Source organism: Phaethon lepturus, unplaced genomic scaffold (assembly GCF_000687285.1).
Source record: "Phaethon lepturus isolate BGI_N335 unplaced genomic scaffold, ASM68728v1 scaffold28658, whole genome shotgun sequence".
Taxonomy (NCBI): Eukaryota; Metazoa; Chordata; class Aves; order Phaethontiformes; family Phaethontidae; genus Phaethon; species Phaethon lepturus.
This window is the reverse complement of record NW_010560420.1, coordinates 6,401-25,495: the sequence shown is the minus strand read 5'-3', so window position 1 is coordinate 25,495 and position 19,095 is coordinate 6,401. Positions and strand designations below refer to the sequence as shown.

At 47.6% G+C, this 19,095-nt stretch overlaps 1 protein-coding gene across 1 annotated transcript in view; it reads right to left on the bottom strand.

Annotated features, from left to right (window-relative positions):
* Nucleotides 1-12,814: 12,814 nt before the first annotated feature.
* TMPRSS3 (transmembrane protease, serine 3) overlaps nt 12,815-19,095 on the bottom strand; it is a gene marked incomplete at its 5' end in the record, with an annotated part of 12,210 nt that continues 5,929 nt past the window's right edge. The window contains 4 exons of the mRNA XM_010293663.1: nt 12,815-12,835; nt 15,744-15,896; nt 17,401-17,543; nt 18,591-18,686. Coding sequence (XP_010291965.1) covers nt 12,815-12,835; nt 15,744-15,896; nt 17,401-17,543; nt 18,591-18,686 — 413 coding nt within the window. The remainder of the gene's footprint in view (nt 12,836-15,743; nt 15,897-17,400; nt 17,544-18,590; nt 18,687-19,095) is intronic.

Genomic DNA, 19,095 nt, shown 5'->3' with positions numbered 1-19,095 from the left:
CAGGGTTGCATGCGAAGGGCTGATAATTGCAAACCCCCTGTTTTCCTCCTGCTTTTTTCTTCTTTGGCAATATTGGGACAGGAAATATGAAGGGATTAATTACCAGAGACAGAGGTCTTTATTTTTTCTTTATAAATTGAGCATGTTTGAGTCTGGGAAGCACTGGTCATCCAGTGATGTGCCCTGCTTTGGGAGTGGGCTTTGCACTCCCTTTGCTGGTTTATAGACTGGGTGTGCAGGAGGAGGAGGAGGAGGGATGATGGTGGTGGTCCCCTGCAGAAGGGCTGCTAGCTGCTTGCAGGTGCTGGCAATGGGGGCCCTGTCTGCTCTGAGCCCCTCTGTGCCCCGCTGCCAGTGGTGCTGCCAGCCCAGCTCTCCCTGGACGTCCTCACCCACCCGGAGGGGCTTCAGCTCCTCTCTGCAAAGGAAACCACTTGCCCCTCTTTTGACAGGAGCCCACTGTCCCAGCTGCCTCGGTGGGAAGGTCTCCTTAAGAAAAAACCCCATGCTGTGGGTTGCGCCGGGGAAATGATCCTGATGGTTCTTGCTTGTGGATTTGGGCATGCCAGAGTCCCTGCAAACTTTGCATCAGGGCTTGATTTGGTTGTTTGCTCCCCTGGCACCAGCTGCACTATCCCATGGCGTCTGTGACACTCCTGGGTGCTGGTTGGTATCACACAGGACCTGGGGGGCTTGCTGTGGGGCACCCATATCCGTGCCAAATCCAGCCCTCAGCCTCTCTTCCCTGTCACGGTTCCTGCGCAGAGGTGACCCAGTGCTGCTTGTTTAAACGGTTCCCGAAATCCGGGCACCCCGGGTCCTAAAGAATCACCCTCCTCTTTCCCCCTTCCCCTCCCTCCCTCCACCACCAGCTGAGCAGACCTGGGCCTGAGCCGCCCCACAGCACTCCAGCTTGCTGCAGGGAGAAAGAAATTGGTTGTTTCTAGTTGGTTCATGTACTTAACGGCCTCAAGACAGAATTGTTTCCCTTCGGCTGAGTCCCGTGTGTGGATAACCCCGAGTTCCTCCCAGCACTTCTTCTTGCCCCCCAGCTGTGCTCGCTCAGAGGAGGAGATCTCTGCCATCGGCACACAGCGGCGTTTGCCTCCCTGGTATTTCCAAGTGCCTCCTCCCATGCCAAGGCCCTGGTAGGTCAGGCACTGAGGTTGTACCACACCACAGCCTGTCTCCTTGGTGGGACCTGAAGGTTGCGTCTCACAGGGACCCAGCGTTAGCAGAAGGGAGGGGAAGAAGCAGCCTCTCTTTGGACCCCCACTCACCTCAGGGCCATACCTGCCTTCACTGCTGTGCCCATCGGCAGGCAGCCAGGCACGTATCTATATACCATATACTGCTTTCCTTCAACCTGTGGTGTTGCGCTATCGACCGGAGAGCAACAGAGCTGCAGGTGGTATGACGTTTAGTTGACTCCAGGATCCATTCTGCAAGGTCCAGCGTGGATCTTAAAGTGCAGATGCACCAGTGCTGAGCCCTCAGCACAGCGCAGGTCTGGGAGAAAGTCACGGGCAGAAAGGTCTGTCAGTAAAAACTGAGGAGAACTGGCAGTGCTTCTGGTGGATGCTCACCACCTGGAGACAGGTCTGAAGAACCAGGGCACATCTGGGATGGTTGGGTCAAAGCAACACATCTGTTGTAAACATTGTGATCACTCTATTACGCCTAGAAAGCCACCTGAGGTTTTCCCTTGCTTTTGGGTGCACATCACATTAGTTACAGTCTACCTACCTAAGGGAAAGCATAAGGTAAACAATATGTGTGTGTGTATGCCACGCAAACATATGCATACAGAGACAGACATGCATACATATATTTATATAAAAATACGTAAAAACATAATGATACATAAATATTTTTCCTAACTAATCAATGCAGCCACTCCAAGGTTGCATTTGATATTTGACCTGCTTGGTCAAATATCAAAAATAGCTGTGAACTTAGGGGTGTATTGCCTTCCACTGTCAATAGGTCCAGCACAGGTTAATCCCTTAAGCAAAGGGTTACTTAGTGAAGTAAGTTGTGGTCTTGGCCTGCTATCAGCAGCGGAATATGCTAATCTTCCCAGCTTAATAGCTTCTCTCTCTTCACATTAGTCCCTAGCACCTACCCGTGCGTACGGCCACAGCGCTGCTGTGCAGACGGACGTGCCTCCGAACGTCACCCCGAGGAGCCCCCGAGGGGCTGACACTGCTTCCCCGTGGAAACAGCCTGCTGGCAGTGGCGGCAGGGTGTCAGTACCAGGCGTTAAAAGCTGGTTAGGTGTAAACGCGAAGCGGGGTATGACTTAGCCGTAACGTGAGAGCGGTGCCACCGAAACTGTGGGCGACATGTCAGGGACAAGCCTGCGCGAAAAGCGAAGGGGGGGCCGTGCGCCGGCGGCGGTGGGCTCGCTCAGCGGGCTGCCTGCCTTCAGCCCCCTCCCAGGCAAAGCCAGGCCTTCTCCCCTGCACCCGCTGGAAGCGCTCTGCTGCCGCCGCCGCCTCGCTGAGGGTGCCCCAGGGACCAGAGGTCGAGCCGGAGCTACCTGTGCCGTCTGGATGGAGGGCTGAATCCTGACCGCCTGCCGCACCCTGCCTGAGCACAACCCGCCCCAGCAGGAAACCTTTTTTCGGATTGTGTAGAGTACTGCCTGTTCACATCGGACTGCAACAACCGGAGAGACCCTCTGCCTGACCCTGTGGCTCTTGCATTCCTCTGCCAGGGGAGACGAAGGCACCCGCATAAAGGACATTTCTGAGCTCTGTACAGCAAGGATTTATACAGGATGATGCTGTAGAAACTTATTTAAATAAATCTTACTTATATTATGAAAACTAGATTAACCAAACATTTAGAAAATCTCCTTTACTTTTGAATATTGGCTTATTTTTGTAGTTCATTTCACCTGGAGTATGAAAATTCATTAGACCCTTTGTAACGTAAACCTTTAAGGATGTTCCCAACGCCACTTTATTTTTCCTGATGTCAGATACATAACAGAATGAGGGGCACCTATACACAGTCTGAGAGCAGCTACATAGCTTCACTCCCTGAGTCTCTGCTAGCAGAATGGGGCTGCTCCCTGTGAGCTGCTGAATGGTTTAAATCCAAAATTAAATCTGATTTTCACCAACTCAAGAAAGAAAATAAATCTGCAGTAATTCCCTATCAGATTCAGAAAAATGTTAATTTTGAGCTGCGCTGCTGGGAAAGCAAACCTGACTGTGACTGCGCTACCACGGCTAAGAGAAACACAAATTATTGGTGTCCCGACCTCTCCCCTCCCTCCTCCTGACAGGAACACACTTGAGAGCATCTTAATTTGCTGTGTCCATCATGTCTCTCACGACCCCGGACCGAATTATGCTTTACTTCTGCACATAGCTTTACAACTACGAGGATAATATTCCCTTCATGTTTAGTGTTTCTTCATAATGGAACAAACTCCCTATGAAAAACGTTACATAGCAGCACGCCTAATTAGCACAGGCTCATTTCAGACGGCTGGATTTTACAAGCCGGATTGATTTACAAGCTTGATTTTACAGTTGCTGGACGCTGATACACAAACCCACTCTCTGAGGCGACGCTGAGCCCCACAGCCAGTGAGGCGGCCAGGAGCAGCAGCCATGTTGTCCGCATAGCTGCGCACGTCCCCCGTCTGCAGACTTTAGGCAGGGCGTGAGTCCACAGACTGAAGTCACTTTTGAGGCTTTTGGTTTATGTTGGTTGTCTTTGTCCAAATACTCCGATTTACATTTGCCCGAGGAGGAGCTTTTTGGCAATTTTATTGTTTTTTTTAGTCACTCGCTTAACATGTCGTTAGCACTTGCGGTGTCCCCTAACCAGGCAGGCGGCTGCTCCTGGGCAACGGCTGGCAGAGACACCCGATCCGGCGTCAGGCCTGCGTGGCAGGGAGCTTCGCCCGTCAAACCGGTCATTCTCACCGGAGCTGGCCCAGCTCTCGTTTATCCCTGGGTCTGTGTTCTGCCAGTTGCTAAATAAGTTATTTTCAACACAGTGAACCACCGAGCCAATGCTTTTATGTGTGTGTACAGCAATATTTTGTATTTACCCCTTAAATTATGCAGGTGATGGGGACCCTTCAAATAATGCTCAGTCCAGGCACAAAATGAATAGGGGCTGCAAGTGCTTGGGAAAAAAGCCAGAAATGGAGTTTCTTCTTTAGCGAGGCACATACGCACAGATGGATTTGCAGAGGGGCTTGTTATTAACCCTCCTTTCTTTTAACAGTGTCTGATAGGTACATACTCCAGGTAAATGGCAGGGGAGCAGTCATGCAGCCCCTCTTGCCACCTTGCTGGATAACATTCATAGGTTGTCTGTAGCACTGGGGAAAATTGGGACTATGGGTCAAATGGAGCTGCACTTCTCTCCTTCGTGCTGCAAAAACAGCATCAGCAAAACAGTACAGAAAGGAGCCAGGTTGCCTCCCGTGACTGCGGTTTCCATTGCTTCCCAGGAACTTCAACGGGGCCTGAAGAAAAGCGTTTAAAATATTAGGCTCATTGCAGTTGCAGGCGCTATCTGTAAGGACTGATAAAGGCTCAGTCAACATTGCGTAGCTGGTGATGTCGCTGTGGTAAAAGGGGTGACCCTGTTGCCTGCCGGCTGCAAGCCAGGCGCAGGCAGCCCTTGGGTGCAGGCAGCCCTCGGGGGCCGGGGGGGAGGCGCCCCTGGGGTGGGGGGGGGGGTGCGGGAGCCGCTCCCAGAGGGAAGCTGGCGATGGGAGTTGGGTGCTCTCCCCCGGCTCCAGGTGGGAGCTGGCCTTCCCCTGGGACGCCCGGGGTCTGTCCCTGCTCTGCCGCAGCCTTCCCGCTTCAGGGCGCGTGTGCGATTTATGCAATTTTAGCGAGTGACATATCCCCGGTGACACGCAGGCCTCACAGTGACGTCCCTGGTGCCTGACGGAGGGATGCTGGCAGCGCTTGGAGGGCTGCCGGCAGCACCAGTCGCCACTCTCCCCTCCAGCTCAGCTATGCCTCAGGCAGGGCTGAGCAGCTTCGGGTCCCGGAGGAGTCGGCGGTCAGCATTCGCTTACTGTCCCACCGCAACGTGAAGGGCAGGTAATTCATCGTCTGGAGCAACATTTCTGAGCCTCCGGTGCAGGTCTGTTAGAGACCAGAGGGTGATCTGCACAGCAGCTGCCAAAAAAAAAAGAAAAAAAGGGAAAAAATGCCTTTATAATTATGAACACCTCCCCCTGCATACAAGTGGGTGAACAGAAAAAGGAAACTAGCATAAATAAAGAAGCGTGTCTACTTGTAAACAAAAAATCATTTTGGCTGCATGGAGCAAGATGGCCCCTAGCTTTGTTTAAAATTACTCTGTGACCCTCAGATTCAGAAAGGTGGAAATGCTGATCCCCGTGTAGCGCACATGCGGTGTATCTGTCAGCACACAGCAGGCAGGGCTGCCAGCGAAAAAGACCTTGCATTTGGCCTGTGTCAGCAATAGTGTGGCCAGCAGGAGCAAGGAAGTGATGGTGCCCCTGTACTCGGCACTGGTGAGGCCGCACCTCGAATCTTGTGTTCAGTTTTGGGCCCCTGTCTACAAGAAGGACATTGAGGTGCTTGAGCGTGTCCAGAGAAGGGCAACGAAGCTGGTGAGGGGTCTGGAGCACAAGTCTTATGGGGAGCGGCTGAGGGAACTGGGGTTGTTCAGTCTGGAGAAGAGGAGGCTGAGGGGAGACCTTATCGCTCTCTACAGCTACCTGAGAGGGGGTTGTGGTGACGAGGGTGTTGGCCTCTTCTCCCAAGTAACCAGCGATATGAGCAGAGGAAATGGCCTCAAGTTGCACCAGGGGAGGTTTAGACTGGATATTAGGAAAAATTTCTTTATGGAGAGAGTGGTCAAGCATTGGAACAGGCTGCCCAGGGAGGTGGTGGAGTCACCATCACTGGAAGTGTTCAAAAACCATGTAGATGTGGCACTTCAGGACAAGGTTTAGTGGGCATGGTGGTGTTCGGTTGATGGTTGGACTTGATGGTCTGAAAGGTCTTTTCCTACCTTAGTGATTCTATAACTCTATGTAAACTGGGATGCTCCCAGTTTGCTCTGCTTGCTGCTGGCAGGGAAGGCAACATCTCTGAGTCCCTCTGACAGAGGCAGGGGCTCCACCACAGGGATCCTCACGGCCATCCGAGGCAGTGAGATGTGCTCTGCCTCTGTAGCCACTGACCTGGGCTTGATTGTCCCTGTGGAGTCCAATCCCCATCAAACATACCCTTTGGGGTGCTCTGGGGCTGAGGGTGGCCGTGAAATGCAGGGAGGAGCAAGGTCCTGGAGGGGTGCTGGAAATGAACCACAGACATAAAGCTCTTTAACTTCTCCAAGGCTTTGTTTTGTTTTGTTGGTTTGCTGGCTTATGTTTATTTTCAAGCCTACCTGCCTTTTTGAGGCTTCATTCTTTTCTCTGCTTCACCCAAGAAGACAAAGACCTGAAGGCTCAATTCCCTGACGTCGAAGGACGAGACAGCCAGCAGGGCTGCGGTTGCCCTGGGAAGGAGGAGTACATGGTGCCTGGATGTCGTGGCCACTGTGGAGGGCTGCATGTGGCCCCTGCTCCCTGGAGCAGGGGACTCCGAGTGGCCCCTGTGTGGGGATCGCAGGAGAGGCTTTGCCCCAGGGGGTGAGCAGTTGAGGAGGGGGAGAGGCTGCTACCTTTGGGAGGGAGCGAAGGCTTGAAGCTCTCCCATGCCTTGGGGAGACCTGTGGGGCTTTGCCTGTTTTTTGCAAGCAGGCTGCACCTCTGCCTTCCCCTGCCTGTCTTCCATGTCCCCTAATGGCTCCTCAGCCTGTTGGACATTTTAAAACAAGTTTGAGAGAGAAACTGGAGGATAAAGTATTGAAACAGTCGTACCAACTTCTGACAAGCTTTGTGCCAATTTGCAGCTGGGAGGAAGAAAGAGATCTGAATGCCTGTTCCCGCTAAAGGAAGGGCAGGGAGCTTCCAGGCTTTGGTTTGGCATCAGCAGATCAGCCACGGGGCTGACCGGCTGGCCGATGCTTGGCCTGCCTCCTGCCCAGCCAAATGCCATGGGATGGGGAGGTGAGGGGCAGCCGGCGGCACTAGGGGAGGGAAGATGGGTATTTAGGGGTACGAGGGGTAGAGAAAGCAAAGGGCTTGTGAGGCAAGGAAGACGTCTTGAGAGGTGGAGAGAAACTAGGGGCATTGCAGAGGAGGCACTATAAAAAGCAGGGATTATCGTGGTGTGGGTGGACATGGGGTTGCAGAGCCTGGCACAGTCGTGCCTCATTTCTGGTGAAGGAAACCTTAAACAGGTGACCATCTTTCCCTTCACTCTCGCTGCAGCCACAGTGCGATGAAGTCATTGGTTTCTGGAGGAGCTTAGCTTCCATTTTCCTACTGCCTTTAAGGGTTTCTTAAAATTAAGCTATCTAATGGGTTATCTACACATTGCTGTAAGTGTCTAGCACTGGGTAGCTGTACAGAAATATTTTTATGTGGCAGCTATATTTTTGCCCTGAGGCCTGTAAGTTCTGATACCATCCTAGTCCTAGTAAAAGTGCTAGTAAAAAAGAAGATTGCTAAATCTCTACATAAACATTTTTCTTTCTGCCATTGGTGACACAAAATAATTTATAGGAAAAAGGTTCTTTTTCCCTGCTATTGTCTAATTATAGTTTCATTCTCAGGTGGGAATAGTTTAGCCAGGTAGTTGGAGATATGGATAATACACTGCTCAGCGGATCTCTCTGGATTAAAAACAGCTCTGCAGTGACATCATACTGCTATTCTGCTGTAATTCTTTAATGTTTTAAATATACCAAATCTATCACTTTTAAATGTATCACAGCATGAGAAAGCCTGAGACTGTGATTTCCAGGGCACCCCGTACCGTGAGAAGCCAGCAGCATTAGCACACAGCACAGCCACACGCTTTGGGGAGCCACAGCCAGCACCCACCAGAGACCTGGGCAGCCTTGCGGATGCTCTGACCACGCTCCCAGGTGCCTGCAAGCCCTCTCCTCTGCTGGGGCAGCTGCACCTCCCCAGTAACCTCTCCTCAAATAGCCAAAAGTGTGGTGGGGACCATAACTGTGTTCGCATTACCGACTTCTGGTGGTGGAGGCATGAACTGTTTCAGTAGTTTGTTGTCGCTTTTTTTTTTTTAAATGGAGGATGTAGGCAAAATTTTGATGTATGCTGCCATCTGCTGTGGCCTTAATATTGTCATAAGCATTTCAAATTCGTTACTGATAGAGGTAATGCTGCTGAGGGTAAGGGTGCCCAAATAAATGATAAATGCCAGTCACACTAGTTGTAAAAAAAGGATATAAAACTCCCTTCCCTTTGACCCTCTATGCAAAACATACTTCAAAAAGTGGGAGATATGTAGAAAGGAATTACAATTTAACAGTAATTTTATGTTTAAGTGCAAATGATTTCCTCCTCAAGCGCTTTATGCTGTGGTGCTTCAAGACAGTCTTATTCTTTATTTTTCCCTTCTCATTTTTTACTCCCTCACTGCCCTCCCTTTCTCATCTGAAAGCTTCAGGGGGACCACATTTATTTTAAGATCAGATGTCAGAGGAGAAGGCCTCATTTCCACTACTGTCCTTGGGAGCCACTTTAATTCATCAAGAATTAAGCGAATCCTTTCTTGGGAAAGCCATAGGCGGTCACCCAGCCACTGGAGCCCCACCAACCTGCCCTGCCCCAGGCTCAGCAGGGAACAGTCCTTGAAAAATGGGCTCACAGGGCAGCATCCCACCTGCTGATGCGGATTTCCATGTATTTAGTCCTCTGCTAAAGGATTAAAACAGTTGCTTTGGCCTTATCTTCTAAGGCTGCGTTTTGCCAAGCTTGTTTTCACCGTGTGGCCGTGCCCAGCCCTGGCTCTGGGGACACATCGATGCGCGCTGGCAACCTCAGAGCAGAGGTCTGATGTGGGTGCCCGAGGCGAGGATGGGCTCCGAGGCGAGGCTGCCAGTCGTGCACCTGCATTTACCTTGCGTAAACGCACTCCAGCATTAGGAGATGGGGGGTCATTAATTTTTTTTCCTCCTGCCCACTGCACTTTTAACATTCGTGTTGCTCAGACCGGCAAGCTGCTCTTCAGGAAAACAAGTCAGTAATGGAGTCAGTTTTTTTTTAATCAGGGAAAAATTGGTCTGACCATTTTGTGCCATCCACAAGGCTGTATTTTTACCTCTCTCCTACCAAATCTTGAAGCAAACTGTTCAAAACCCTACCTGTCCAGCCAGTGTCAATGCTGGGGACGCAACCTGCTGTCCTCTACTAGAGCAGGATCTCCACCAGCAAGAAAATGTATGACAAGAGCAATAGAACAGAGAAGTCTCTGTTTGTGTAAAATACATAGAAACAGAGATTAAAGGCAATGGTCGAATGTGCTCTTTCAGTTCCGATAAGAAACACTCCCTTGTACCTTCCCTAAAGTTAAACTCGCTTCTCACTGTGCTTTATGTAATCTCAGGCTCCTGCTGCCTGCAAGTGTGGTACTGCTTCACACGGGGCTGTTTGCTGAAGAAAAGAAATTTGATCTGCGCATCTTAAAATGGTACTACACTCACAGAGACACTGGAGACTGTGTACCTTCCAGGGATCAAACTAAGTTTGTCACCAAAACCAGCAACATTTACAGTGCAGCACTTAGAATATAAGATTTCAATCATCTCCTTTGTTCGGATGTTGAAGACAGTCAAAAAATGGGACAAGCCAGATCTATTTGTTATTTGAATTTGCATTTACAGACTTCAGCGAATCTTGCCAGTGACACAGCCCCTACAAGAAGAGTTGTGCCGCATCCCCACCTCTGCACAGTGATTGCTTCCTGCTGCAGGATGGGTTAGCGTGTAAAAGCATGTCACCTCTCAGAAAACATTTTTGCTTTCTCAAACAACAAACTTAGGCATTTGTTTTTATGCCTCTCTCTATATCTTTATGGAAATTGCCTTTTTATTTATACGTCTCAAGTGAAAAAAATTAATTTCAGGTTGGCCAAAGGAGAGGGTTTTTTTCTAAAGTGTCTGGGAAAACTGCATATTGAATAGAAGTCAAATCTGGTTCATCCAAACTTATCAATTTTGCCACAGTCTCCAGAATTACAGAATTAAATATCATGATGACAGGAACAGATGATGAATGGTAAAGGAATTTTTCTTCACGTACTGGAAATTTCTTGTAAAGTTATATATTGGATTCATTTTCTGAGTCATGTTGATGCAAGTTTGCTCCACAAGCTGTGCATACAAGCAGGTTGTGTTTCTAAGGGATGCTGTGGCTGTAACGTAATCCTATGTTAAAGCAACCATTTCAACCAGTGATCCGAGTTCACAAGCCAGAAACTGTTTCATCAGCCTCTTCAATAATGTAGCAGATACACACTCCTCTAGTATAAACATTTTAAATACTTCCAAGGTGTTTACCACAAAACTTCTAATCAGGATTAGTTGAACTAGAGCTGCCTTCAGCCCCACCTGGTCTGGCAGGCCTTTGTACATGCACATGCAGTGTAGCTAACTATTTTCATCGAATAGAGAGAAGAAAATCTAAGGAAAAGGAAAGGCTTGGTAACTTGTGTCGCCTCTTTGGAAAGTTACTTTACTGTTTGGCAGTTCATTCCAGCTGTAATACTGACTACAGGTAGAGACAAGCTCATCGATCCTACTTCTCTTTGAATAAAACACAATGCTCATCCCTTCCCACAGCAAATGGCTGAAACCCCCATGTATCTTCACCTGGCTTAACACAAAGAAATATGCTAATATTGTGATTTTTTTTTTTTTTAAACTCTGGCGTGCCTGTTGATGGTGTAAGTTGGGAGAGGAAAATCAGCTTTATAGAGCGAGTCATTTGTATTCTGCCTATACCTAAGACACCACAGCAAGGGACATAGCAGAAGTCAGAAGAAAGATTTGCGGCTCAGTGAACCCTGGCTAGGTCTACCCATAAGTGACTGTCATTGATCTGAGTGTCAATGTGACTTCTTGCTGGGAAGAGTTGACTAGCTTTCTACATTTTACATTGTATTTCTCTTTAATATAAAGGCAGACAACAATGGATACTTATAGTGCAGTCTTTTTATGGAAATAGAAGGAGTTCAAAAGGAATTTTCAGCGGCTGTTTTCAGAAATATGAAATGACAACTCTGTGAGCTCAGGGGCCAGTGCCCTCATCTCCAAACTGCTGATAATACTAAAACACAAGCTGTGTTGAGGCTGTGAAAATGTTATGATAACAAACAGTGAACATTAAAACTCTGGTTCTGTCAAGTTGAAACTTCCCATTCCATTCCAGTTTTTGTGTCAGCTTTGCAATAATGCTTCCCTCTTCCTTTTAACAACATGTTATTTCTTTTTGCCAGGGTCAAAGGTATTGATGCAGCGTCCCTTGATATCAAAGTTTGTATTCACAGAACAAAGTGGAGGTTGACAGTTCATGCGGGTTTGCTGCTTTGTCTCAATTTTGACACGATATGTTGCGGTGAGAACGCAGTTCCAGTTCTGCCAGCGCTTTCTTGCAGCAGTGGTGGATGACGATGCAGATACTAATTTAGAAGCATATAGACTGCATCCAAAACAACATTTCAAGCTGATCAACAGCACTTAATCAGATTATAAGATCAGTTTTGGCTGATATTGAAAAACTCTGACAATATTATCCATTATTCAGCGTACCCAGTCCCTGGCAATCAATTCTAAAATCGACAATTTTCATCCCAGGATTTTTACAAAGGACAAGTGCAAAACTATCAGGCATTTTTCAACTTAACAACACGAGGCTGTTATATTAAAATGGCTTGTAAAGTGGGAAATCACAGCAGCACTTCAGATATTTTGTCCCTTGCCTGGATGGCATCAGTTCATCCGCACCAGTGACGTCACCAATAGGTACAAAGAGTGCAGGATCTATATCATCCTGTCTGCTGAGAAAAGGAGGGGAAACAGGGAAGGCGACTGAGCGTGAGTGCCTTGGTGAACTCTACTACATGATGTGAGCTTGGAAGTGTTCAATGGCTATTGCACTGCGTGGTGCGTCATAGATAGGGCAATGATTTTGGCTCTCTAGCCTATTGAAAGGCAGTAAAGAAACTCCTCTTCCCTTTAAGACTATTCAGTACTCTCAGAATTTTTCAGTGAAGTTACAACCTATGTGTTGCTTTTTCAGAGCTATTTACTGCAAGAAAACACCTAAGAATTCAATTCTTAGGGACTTTATTCACAGCCACATGATAAAAGATTGAGAGATATAAAAAAAAAAAAAAATTCCAGAGATTTTTTATAACAAGAGTTGAACATACTTGCCAAATGCTTGCCAAAAGTGCCAACTACTTGCTTCCTGCTAGCTTTATGGCTTCAAAAAACGCTGCTGCTGCCTGTGCAACAGGGCATGGACCTTGTAGATGAATACTCACAGGAAAAAGTCTTTTGGAAGGTAAGTACTAAAATAATAGCTAGCAACCTGATCTGAAGTTGCTCTATTTTTTTTACTCATGCTGTCTGCAAAACTTTATTGTGATAGCATCCTGGGTTACCAGTCTTAGCACTTTTTCTACATATGAAATTGTAGCTGACAGTAAAAGTAAATACGCATGCCCATCATCCAGCACTGAACTGCCTCTCCGTCCAAAAGAGCCTGAATGTGCAACAGCTTTCATTAAGTACAGTTACCAGTACAGAAAAGAAATGGTGAAAAGTAGTCTGTGAAGGTACAAAGCTTAGAGCAGGTGTCCAGAAGATTGCGGTGCATCCTTCTCTGGGGCTGGAGCGTGGTGTGGGTTTTCAGAAGCCCAATGCACCACCGCTCTCCTCAGGTCTGCAGCTCTTCTCTCTGGGAAGAAAAAACAGTTATGCATCTATTCACATGCTCTTGTTGCCACCTATTGAACTCTGAAAGGGAGTGACTTTTCTTTCCCCTGCTGTACTAGGGTCACGCAAGGAAACACTGGGCTGCTGGAGCCAGTTCTGTCAGCTGAAGTTCTTCAGAAAAACACACTGACAAAAGAGGTGTGGTCCAGTTCCCATGGCATACACTGTGAACCTGAGCAAATGCCATCGGCTTCTCTCACCACTTTAGGTCACTGGTTCTCAGCCTTGCATGAGCTGAGACGGAAACATAAAGAAATATGGTTACGGGGGATGGAGGAATATATTAGTAATAGCGGTAGATACTGCATGCATGGGACACATGCATACAGGGAGCTAAGTAGGCTTTGAAGAGGTTTGTTTCCTCTTAGTCGTTCCACTGCTGGTTTCTTTTTTTTTTTTCTTTTTTGCTGGGGTAGAAACCTTCCCTGTCTATTCAAATTTAATAGCTGAAGTGTAACATTTCTCAGACAGTAATGTATGTAGGTCACTGGTACTCAGTGCTATAAACTTTTTGCTTCCTCCCTAATGGGAGAGCTGTTCAAAATAGAGGCAGCAGAAATTCTGTTCACAATGCTGGAGAAACATCTTGCTAAATGACATCAACTAATTTTCACCACTTAGTGGAAAGCAATAAAAAACTTTTATTCGCACTCACAGGAGAGAGTCTTTAGCAAAATGTTTCTATCCTCATGAAAAGTTGAGAGACGGAACTGCTTCTTTCAGGTTTTAAGCCTGGAAACGGAAGATCAGAAAACACAAATGCCTCTTCTTTGATCATGCCTTGCATTAGACAATCGGCCCTGATGGGTGCATTGTTATAAAGTTAATTTCCAGAAAGAAAGTCTTTACAGGCATGCTGAAGGCCAAATTCTTTATCTTGCAATTTTGCATCTCTTAGATCAAAATGGATCTCTTTCCTAACTCCTTTGCTAAGCCTTAGCTGTGAGCGTTAATTTAGTTTGAAGGAAGCACAGAAACTTGTGGAGAGACCAGATGAACCCTGATCCATGGTGAGCAATAGCAGGTAAGAGCAGATCAGGACTGTTATGCCACAATACAGATCTGCCAGGTGCAAGCCATTCCCTTGGTCCCATTTTCAAGGGCACAATAGTTCTGCTTTCTTTTGGTTTGTTTCAGCATCCATTAAAAAGTGTCCACATTTCTATGCTGCAGTTGAAAATCCTTTCTAAGAGGATGGTGAATTAATTTTTACATCTGAAGGATGTCCCTGTGAAAAATTATAACATGTTAGCATTTAGCTAAACAAAGATTTAGCTATACTTTTTTCCCCTTGATCACTTCTTGGAGATCTGTGCTTTCATTGGCTATGAACTCTTCATCAAAGTATCTGGGCTTCTCTATCTGCAAATGAATGATAATGATGCATATATTTGGGGGGGAAGAAAAAGAAGTGGTATTAGAGGTCTTAAAGATTTAGACATGTTATCCTGCCTTCTGTAGCTTTGTTGAGTGACAGATAGACATGTGATAGCATAAATCTTGGTGTGTAATACAGGTTGTGAAAACAGCATGTGTCATACAGTATACAGATGTCGGGGCTGAACTGAAATTGCACACATAACCTTATTTTGGGCATTTCCTTGCCTGTGAACGCTTGATATTGGCACTTCGGTTTGAGGAGGAAGTCTTACGTATTTCACAAATGAGATGGGGGCAGGAGCGGTTTCATCACGTGCCACCACGGTGGCACAGGCAGCTGTCGGGGCTGGGGGCTGTATTGCTGGTGCTGGAATAGCATCGCCGCTATTCATTTGTTCGCTCGTCGGTTCATTCCAGCAAACTGGGTGGTGGAATAGCAGCGCTGGCACCACTGTCTGTGAGGACCTGGCTAGAGCAGGATGGGACGTACACTTTGGTGCTTAGGTTGGCTTTGCCATGAAGCTAAGAAAATGACAATTAAGAGCCTGTGCATAGGTGTCTACCAGTGAGCTATGTGTCTAGGCTCCTACCACGGCAGTGGAGGATGGTTCACTTGCCTTGCCACATGCACCATCTAGTGCCACTCGAGGTGTCTTAGCGCACTTTGCCTGGCATCCAGCAGTTGGTCTGGAAGGCCTCAGATCTCCCACGGATCCTCTGTCATACCTACCTGAGCCATTGCTGGGTATCTGAGACATGCCCATGGGGATGGTGCATACAACCCAGGGCCAGTTGCAGTTCCTTGCCCTTCTGCAGGGACACTCATGAGCCAGGCAGGACAGCTTGGGGTCTCCAAAACAGCTCTAGATGCCTCTGTTTAGGTAACAGATCCCTGCCTGGGAGTCCACCTGGAGCACAACGACTCTCCCTGCTCAGCTGGCTGAACCCAGCATCTCTCTGGCAGCGCTGGAGGGGTGCTGACAGCAGAGGACCCAGTTCCCGGGGAGTGGGGCACCCTCAGGGCAGGTTAAGGCGGCTGCAGTGTCCCCCCACTTCCTTGCCTCTGCTTTCCTCTCCTTCCAACCACACCGTCTCCCGCCCCCTCCCCGATTGCTTTGGCCCACTCAGCTTCCACTCCCCAGGCTTTTTTGTAGCAGCCTCATGGCTTCAGATAAAGTCCCCTAGCATCACTTCCCTCACCCCCCATCTCCTTACTCAGCCCTTTCAGACCTCCCTGCTCCCTGCTCTGCGCCTCCATGCCCCCTCCCCACTCACTCCCACGCTCCGCTCCCCTCTGCGTACCCCTGCCCCGGCGCTCCCCACATCTCGCTCAGACCCCCACGCCCTGCTCTGCTCGCTCTGCGCAGGGACTGGCCCCGATCCCCGGATGCTCCCCTGGGTCACACGTGGCCTTACTGCGAGCTAAACCCTGTGTGGCACAGGCAGAGCAAAGCGACAGCCGGAGATGGAGAGACAGGGCAAAACCAGACCTCCATCTGTTCGTGTATCCAGTCCAGGAAGGAGGTGGTTCGGCTGTAGACGCCCGGCTTGTTCTTTTCCGCACAGCCCACGCCGAAGCTGGTGGTCCCCACCAACTTCCAGACGCTCGTATCTTCACATGCTAAAGGGCCCCCGCTATCTCCCTGCAGGACAAAGAATTCAGACAAACGTCAGTGCCCCAGAAAAGGAAGAGAATGTCTATTTGGAGGGGTAGGGGAAGAGGCACAGTCCAGTAATTCAGTATCTATCTCCTATTTCTGCTCTGTTCTGGGACCTGGGAAAAGCATATGTTGCAGCAGAAGTCAGAGACTTCTCAGAGACATGTGTTGGATCCTGGTTTTTTCCCCCAGTTAGGAGGACCGTACAACAGAAGCAACATTGAAGCTTGCTGCTAAAGAACAGGCAGGTGCTGGGCAGCGTGCCTGCAGGCAGGCTGTCACTAATCTGCAGTCTCCATGCCATGGTCCTGGTCTCTCACGGCTGCTTCTCTCAAAAAGCTTCTGGCTGTTGGGCTGAGCAGAACCCAGGGTTGCAACAGCAAGCTTGTACCCCACCTCCTTCCCTGCCTGCAGTCTCGCACACTGATTTTCTGCCCCTTCCCAGACACTTTGCTAAGCAGATTCAACCCAATAGACTCACATCTAAGTACTGAAAACTATCAACTTCTTTTTCTGGGGCAGTTTCCTGCCCTATGAGCATCAAAACCAGCACAACAACAGGAAAAAAGGGAATTTGGAACAAGCCTCACCCTTTAGCGAGTGAGGCTCATTTTGTCACGTGGAGCCATAGGCTGAGCGTGATGCCTCTGGGCAGCTCTCCCAGGCACGGTGACATGCTGGTGCCAGGTACCTTGCTGGGAGCGGGGTGTGCAAACAGGCACTTGAATGAAGTTCTACACACCTAATGCCTTCGCTTTGTCTTGTCCCCTGTGTAATTGGCATTGAGCAAATCTGGAAACATGAAGTTCCTCCCCTACCCTTGCTTTTCATCTGCGACTAGCTAGGTGAGTCCAGATTAGCGTGTATGGGGCTGAGACCTGGTAAAAGGTGAGCGCCATCATGACTCTGACAGTTATTTTGAATCATCACCACCCTGTGATGTGAAGGATCCTCCGATCCATCACTGGTACGAACCCATCTTCCCCAGACTCATTACCAATTGTCTGAGTTACTCAAAAACCTCTCTCTTTCTTCCTTCCCCCTGCCTCACTCTACTTTTTCCAAAATCACATGCTTCTGCTTCTCTCTTGATATATGCTTTGGCTGCTTTTCACCATGGGGTTTCTACACCTTGTAGGTCTCCAGAGCTGCTCACAGTGCAGTGCAGTTCAGTGCAATGCAGAGGCCACAACAAGGGCAAAGAAAGGATGGAGCCATGCTGTAGCACATGCAAGAAGTTAAAAAATATCTTAAGTAAATTTGGCTTCAGAAGTATCAGATATGGTCCACAGAAGAAATATAAGAAGGGGATTGCAGCATATGAATGCATTCACAGTCAGCGATCGATATTCATGGTAAACAGAGTAAAATGGCACAAAACCAAATGTTTGCCCAAGAAAAGCCTGGGAGTGCCTTGTGATATCTTATCGCTCATGTTTTTCCATTGCTGATGTTAATGAGCACAGTTGCAGTTTGGAAACTTCCGTACCTGGCAGGTGTCTACCCCTCCCTTTAGAAAACCGGCACAAAGCATTGAAGGAGTTATGATCCCACCATAGACATCCCTGTGATTGCAAATTGCATTAGAAATCAGAGGAACACCTGCATAATTCATGGTGTCAGATGTATCGCCTATTAAAAACAGAAAAATAAAACAAAGGACTCACTGTCCTTGAAACTAATCTCTGATTATAAACAGAAAATATTTTTGGCATATGAAGAATCGGCAAGCAAAGGTGGAAGAAATATGGTTAAAATGACATACAAGTCAGGCAACTAGATGTCTCATCACTTACAGAATCCAGTAACTAGCGACTATAGAGCTGTAGATTAGATTATCACAGTATATAATATAAAGCTGTACATTATGTGTTTCTACTTCAAACTAGACAATCAATGACAGTAATGAACTTAAAAGCTAGTTGGATACTGTCTTCAATACTACTGCCAAAATTTGTGCCAAATTTATACCCTGTTCCATTAGTTAACAAATCATCTACAAACATCTGGTTTATTTTATAAATAATTATTTTATTCAGAGCCTGAATTAATCATTTCTACAGATGGGAGCAATTGCACACTGTCTATTGCCAATTTATAGCTGACTTTCTGTGTGGTAAACTTCGCTTTTGTTTTTTTCCCACTTTTCACTATTATCTGTAGGTCAGGTAACATACTGTTCTTATTCTCTGAACAACAGGAACACATTAAATGAGACAAATGAAGAATAACAAAAACAATGACCTGAGAAACCAAGTATTTTCACATGAAAGTGATTCAGTATATATTATTGACTAATATGACCTGTGAGTCATGGTAAAAAAAAAAAAGAATTCCCTTTTCTTTGTGACATTATTCACAGATTCAATTTCTACATCATCCAACCCTCCTGAAAATACATACATGCTTCCTCTGAAAAAAATGGATGGTTGATTCTTAGATTCATTCTGTGCTTTATAGGCTTGAAGTTATAAAGGGGACAGCCTGTTTGGCTGAGGCTGAGTACAACATTCTGGCTGGTGTTGCTGTCTACATGTGATTTTTCAGCCTTTTCACAGAGTGTACCCATCCATTCCTTGTGAAATGGGTTTGCACAGTACTTTTGCCTTCGTTGACCCTATATGTATGTATGTGAGATGTTTTCATGTAGTGTAATCAACAGCAGACAATTTAAAATACCTCCTTCCACAGTTGCTCCCCATCCTGATATCCAACACATTTTCCCTTCTGGGAACTGTTCACCAAAATTAGGCAGACAAATTGGCTCTATGTGACCTATTTTTAAAAGAGAGAGAGAGAAGAAAGAAGTGCTTTTAAAATCTGGCAAAAAAATTGTATGCGTCAGTAAAACTTGAGGATTTGGCTTGCAGTGAACTTGTTATGAACAGCACCCGCTCCCCACCTAAAACAGCCAGGCGGTTCTGCAGGTCTCTTGTTGTATGGCCCAGGTCCGAAACGGTACCTACACCGGCCCTAATGAGCTTCAGGTGTGAAGCAACAGAAGGAGGTGTTGGTGTGTCAATAAACCGAAGAACGAGCAAACAAGAAATACGCCGTGTACGCGGCTGCCGGGCGGACGGGAGACCCCACGGCACGCCGCTGGGGCGGAGAAGTGGCCTTGGCTGACCACGGCAGCACTGCACGGCCCCTCCTAACAGGTTTTGTGCGGCGGCACGCGCAGAGC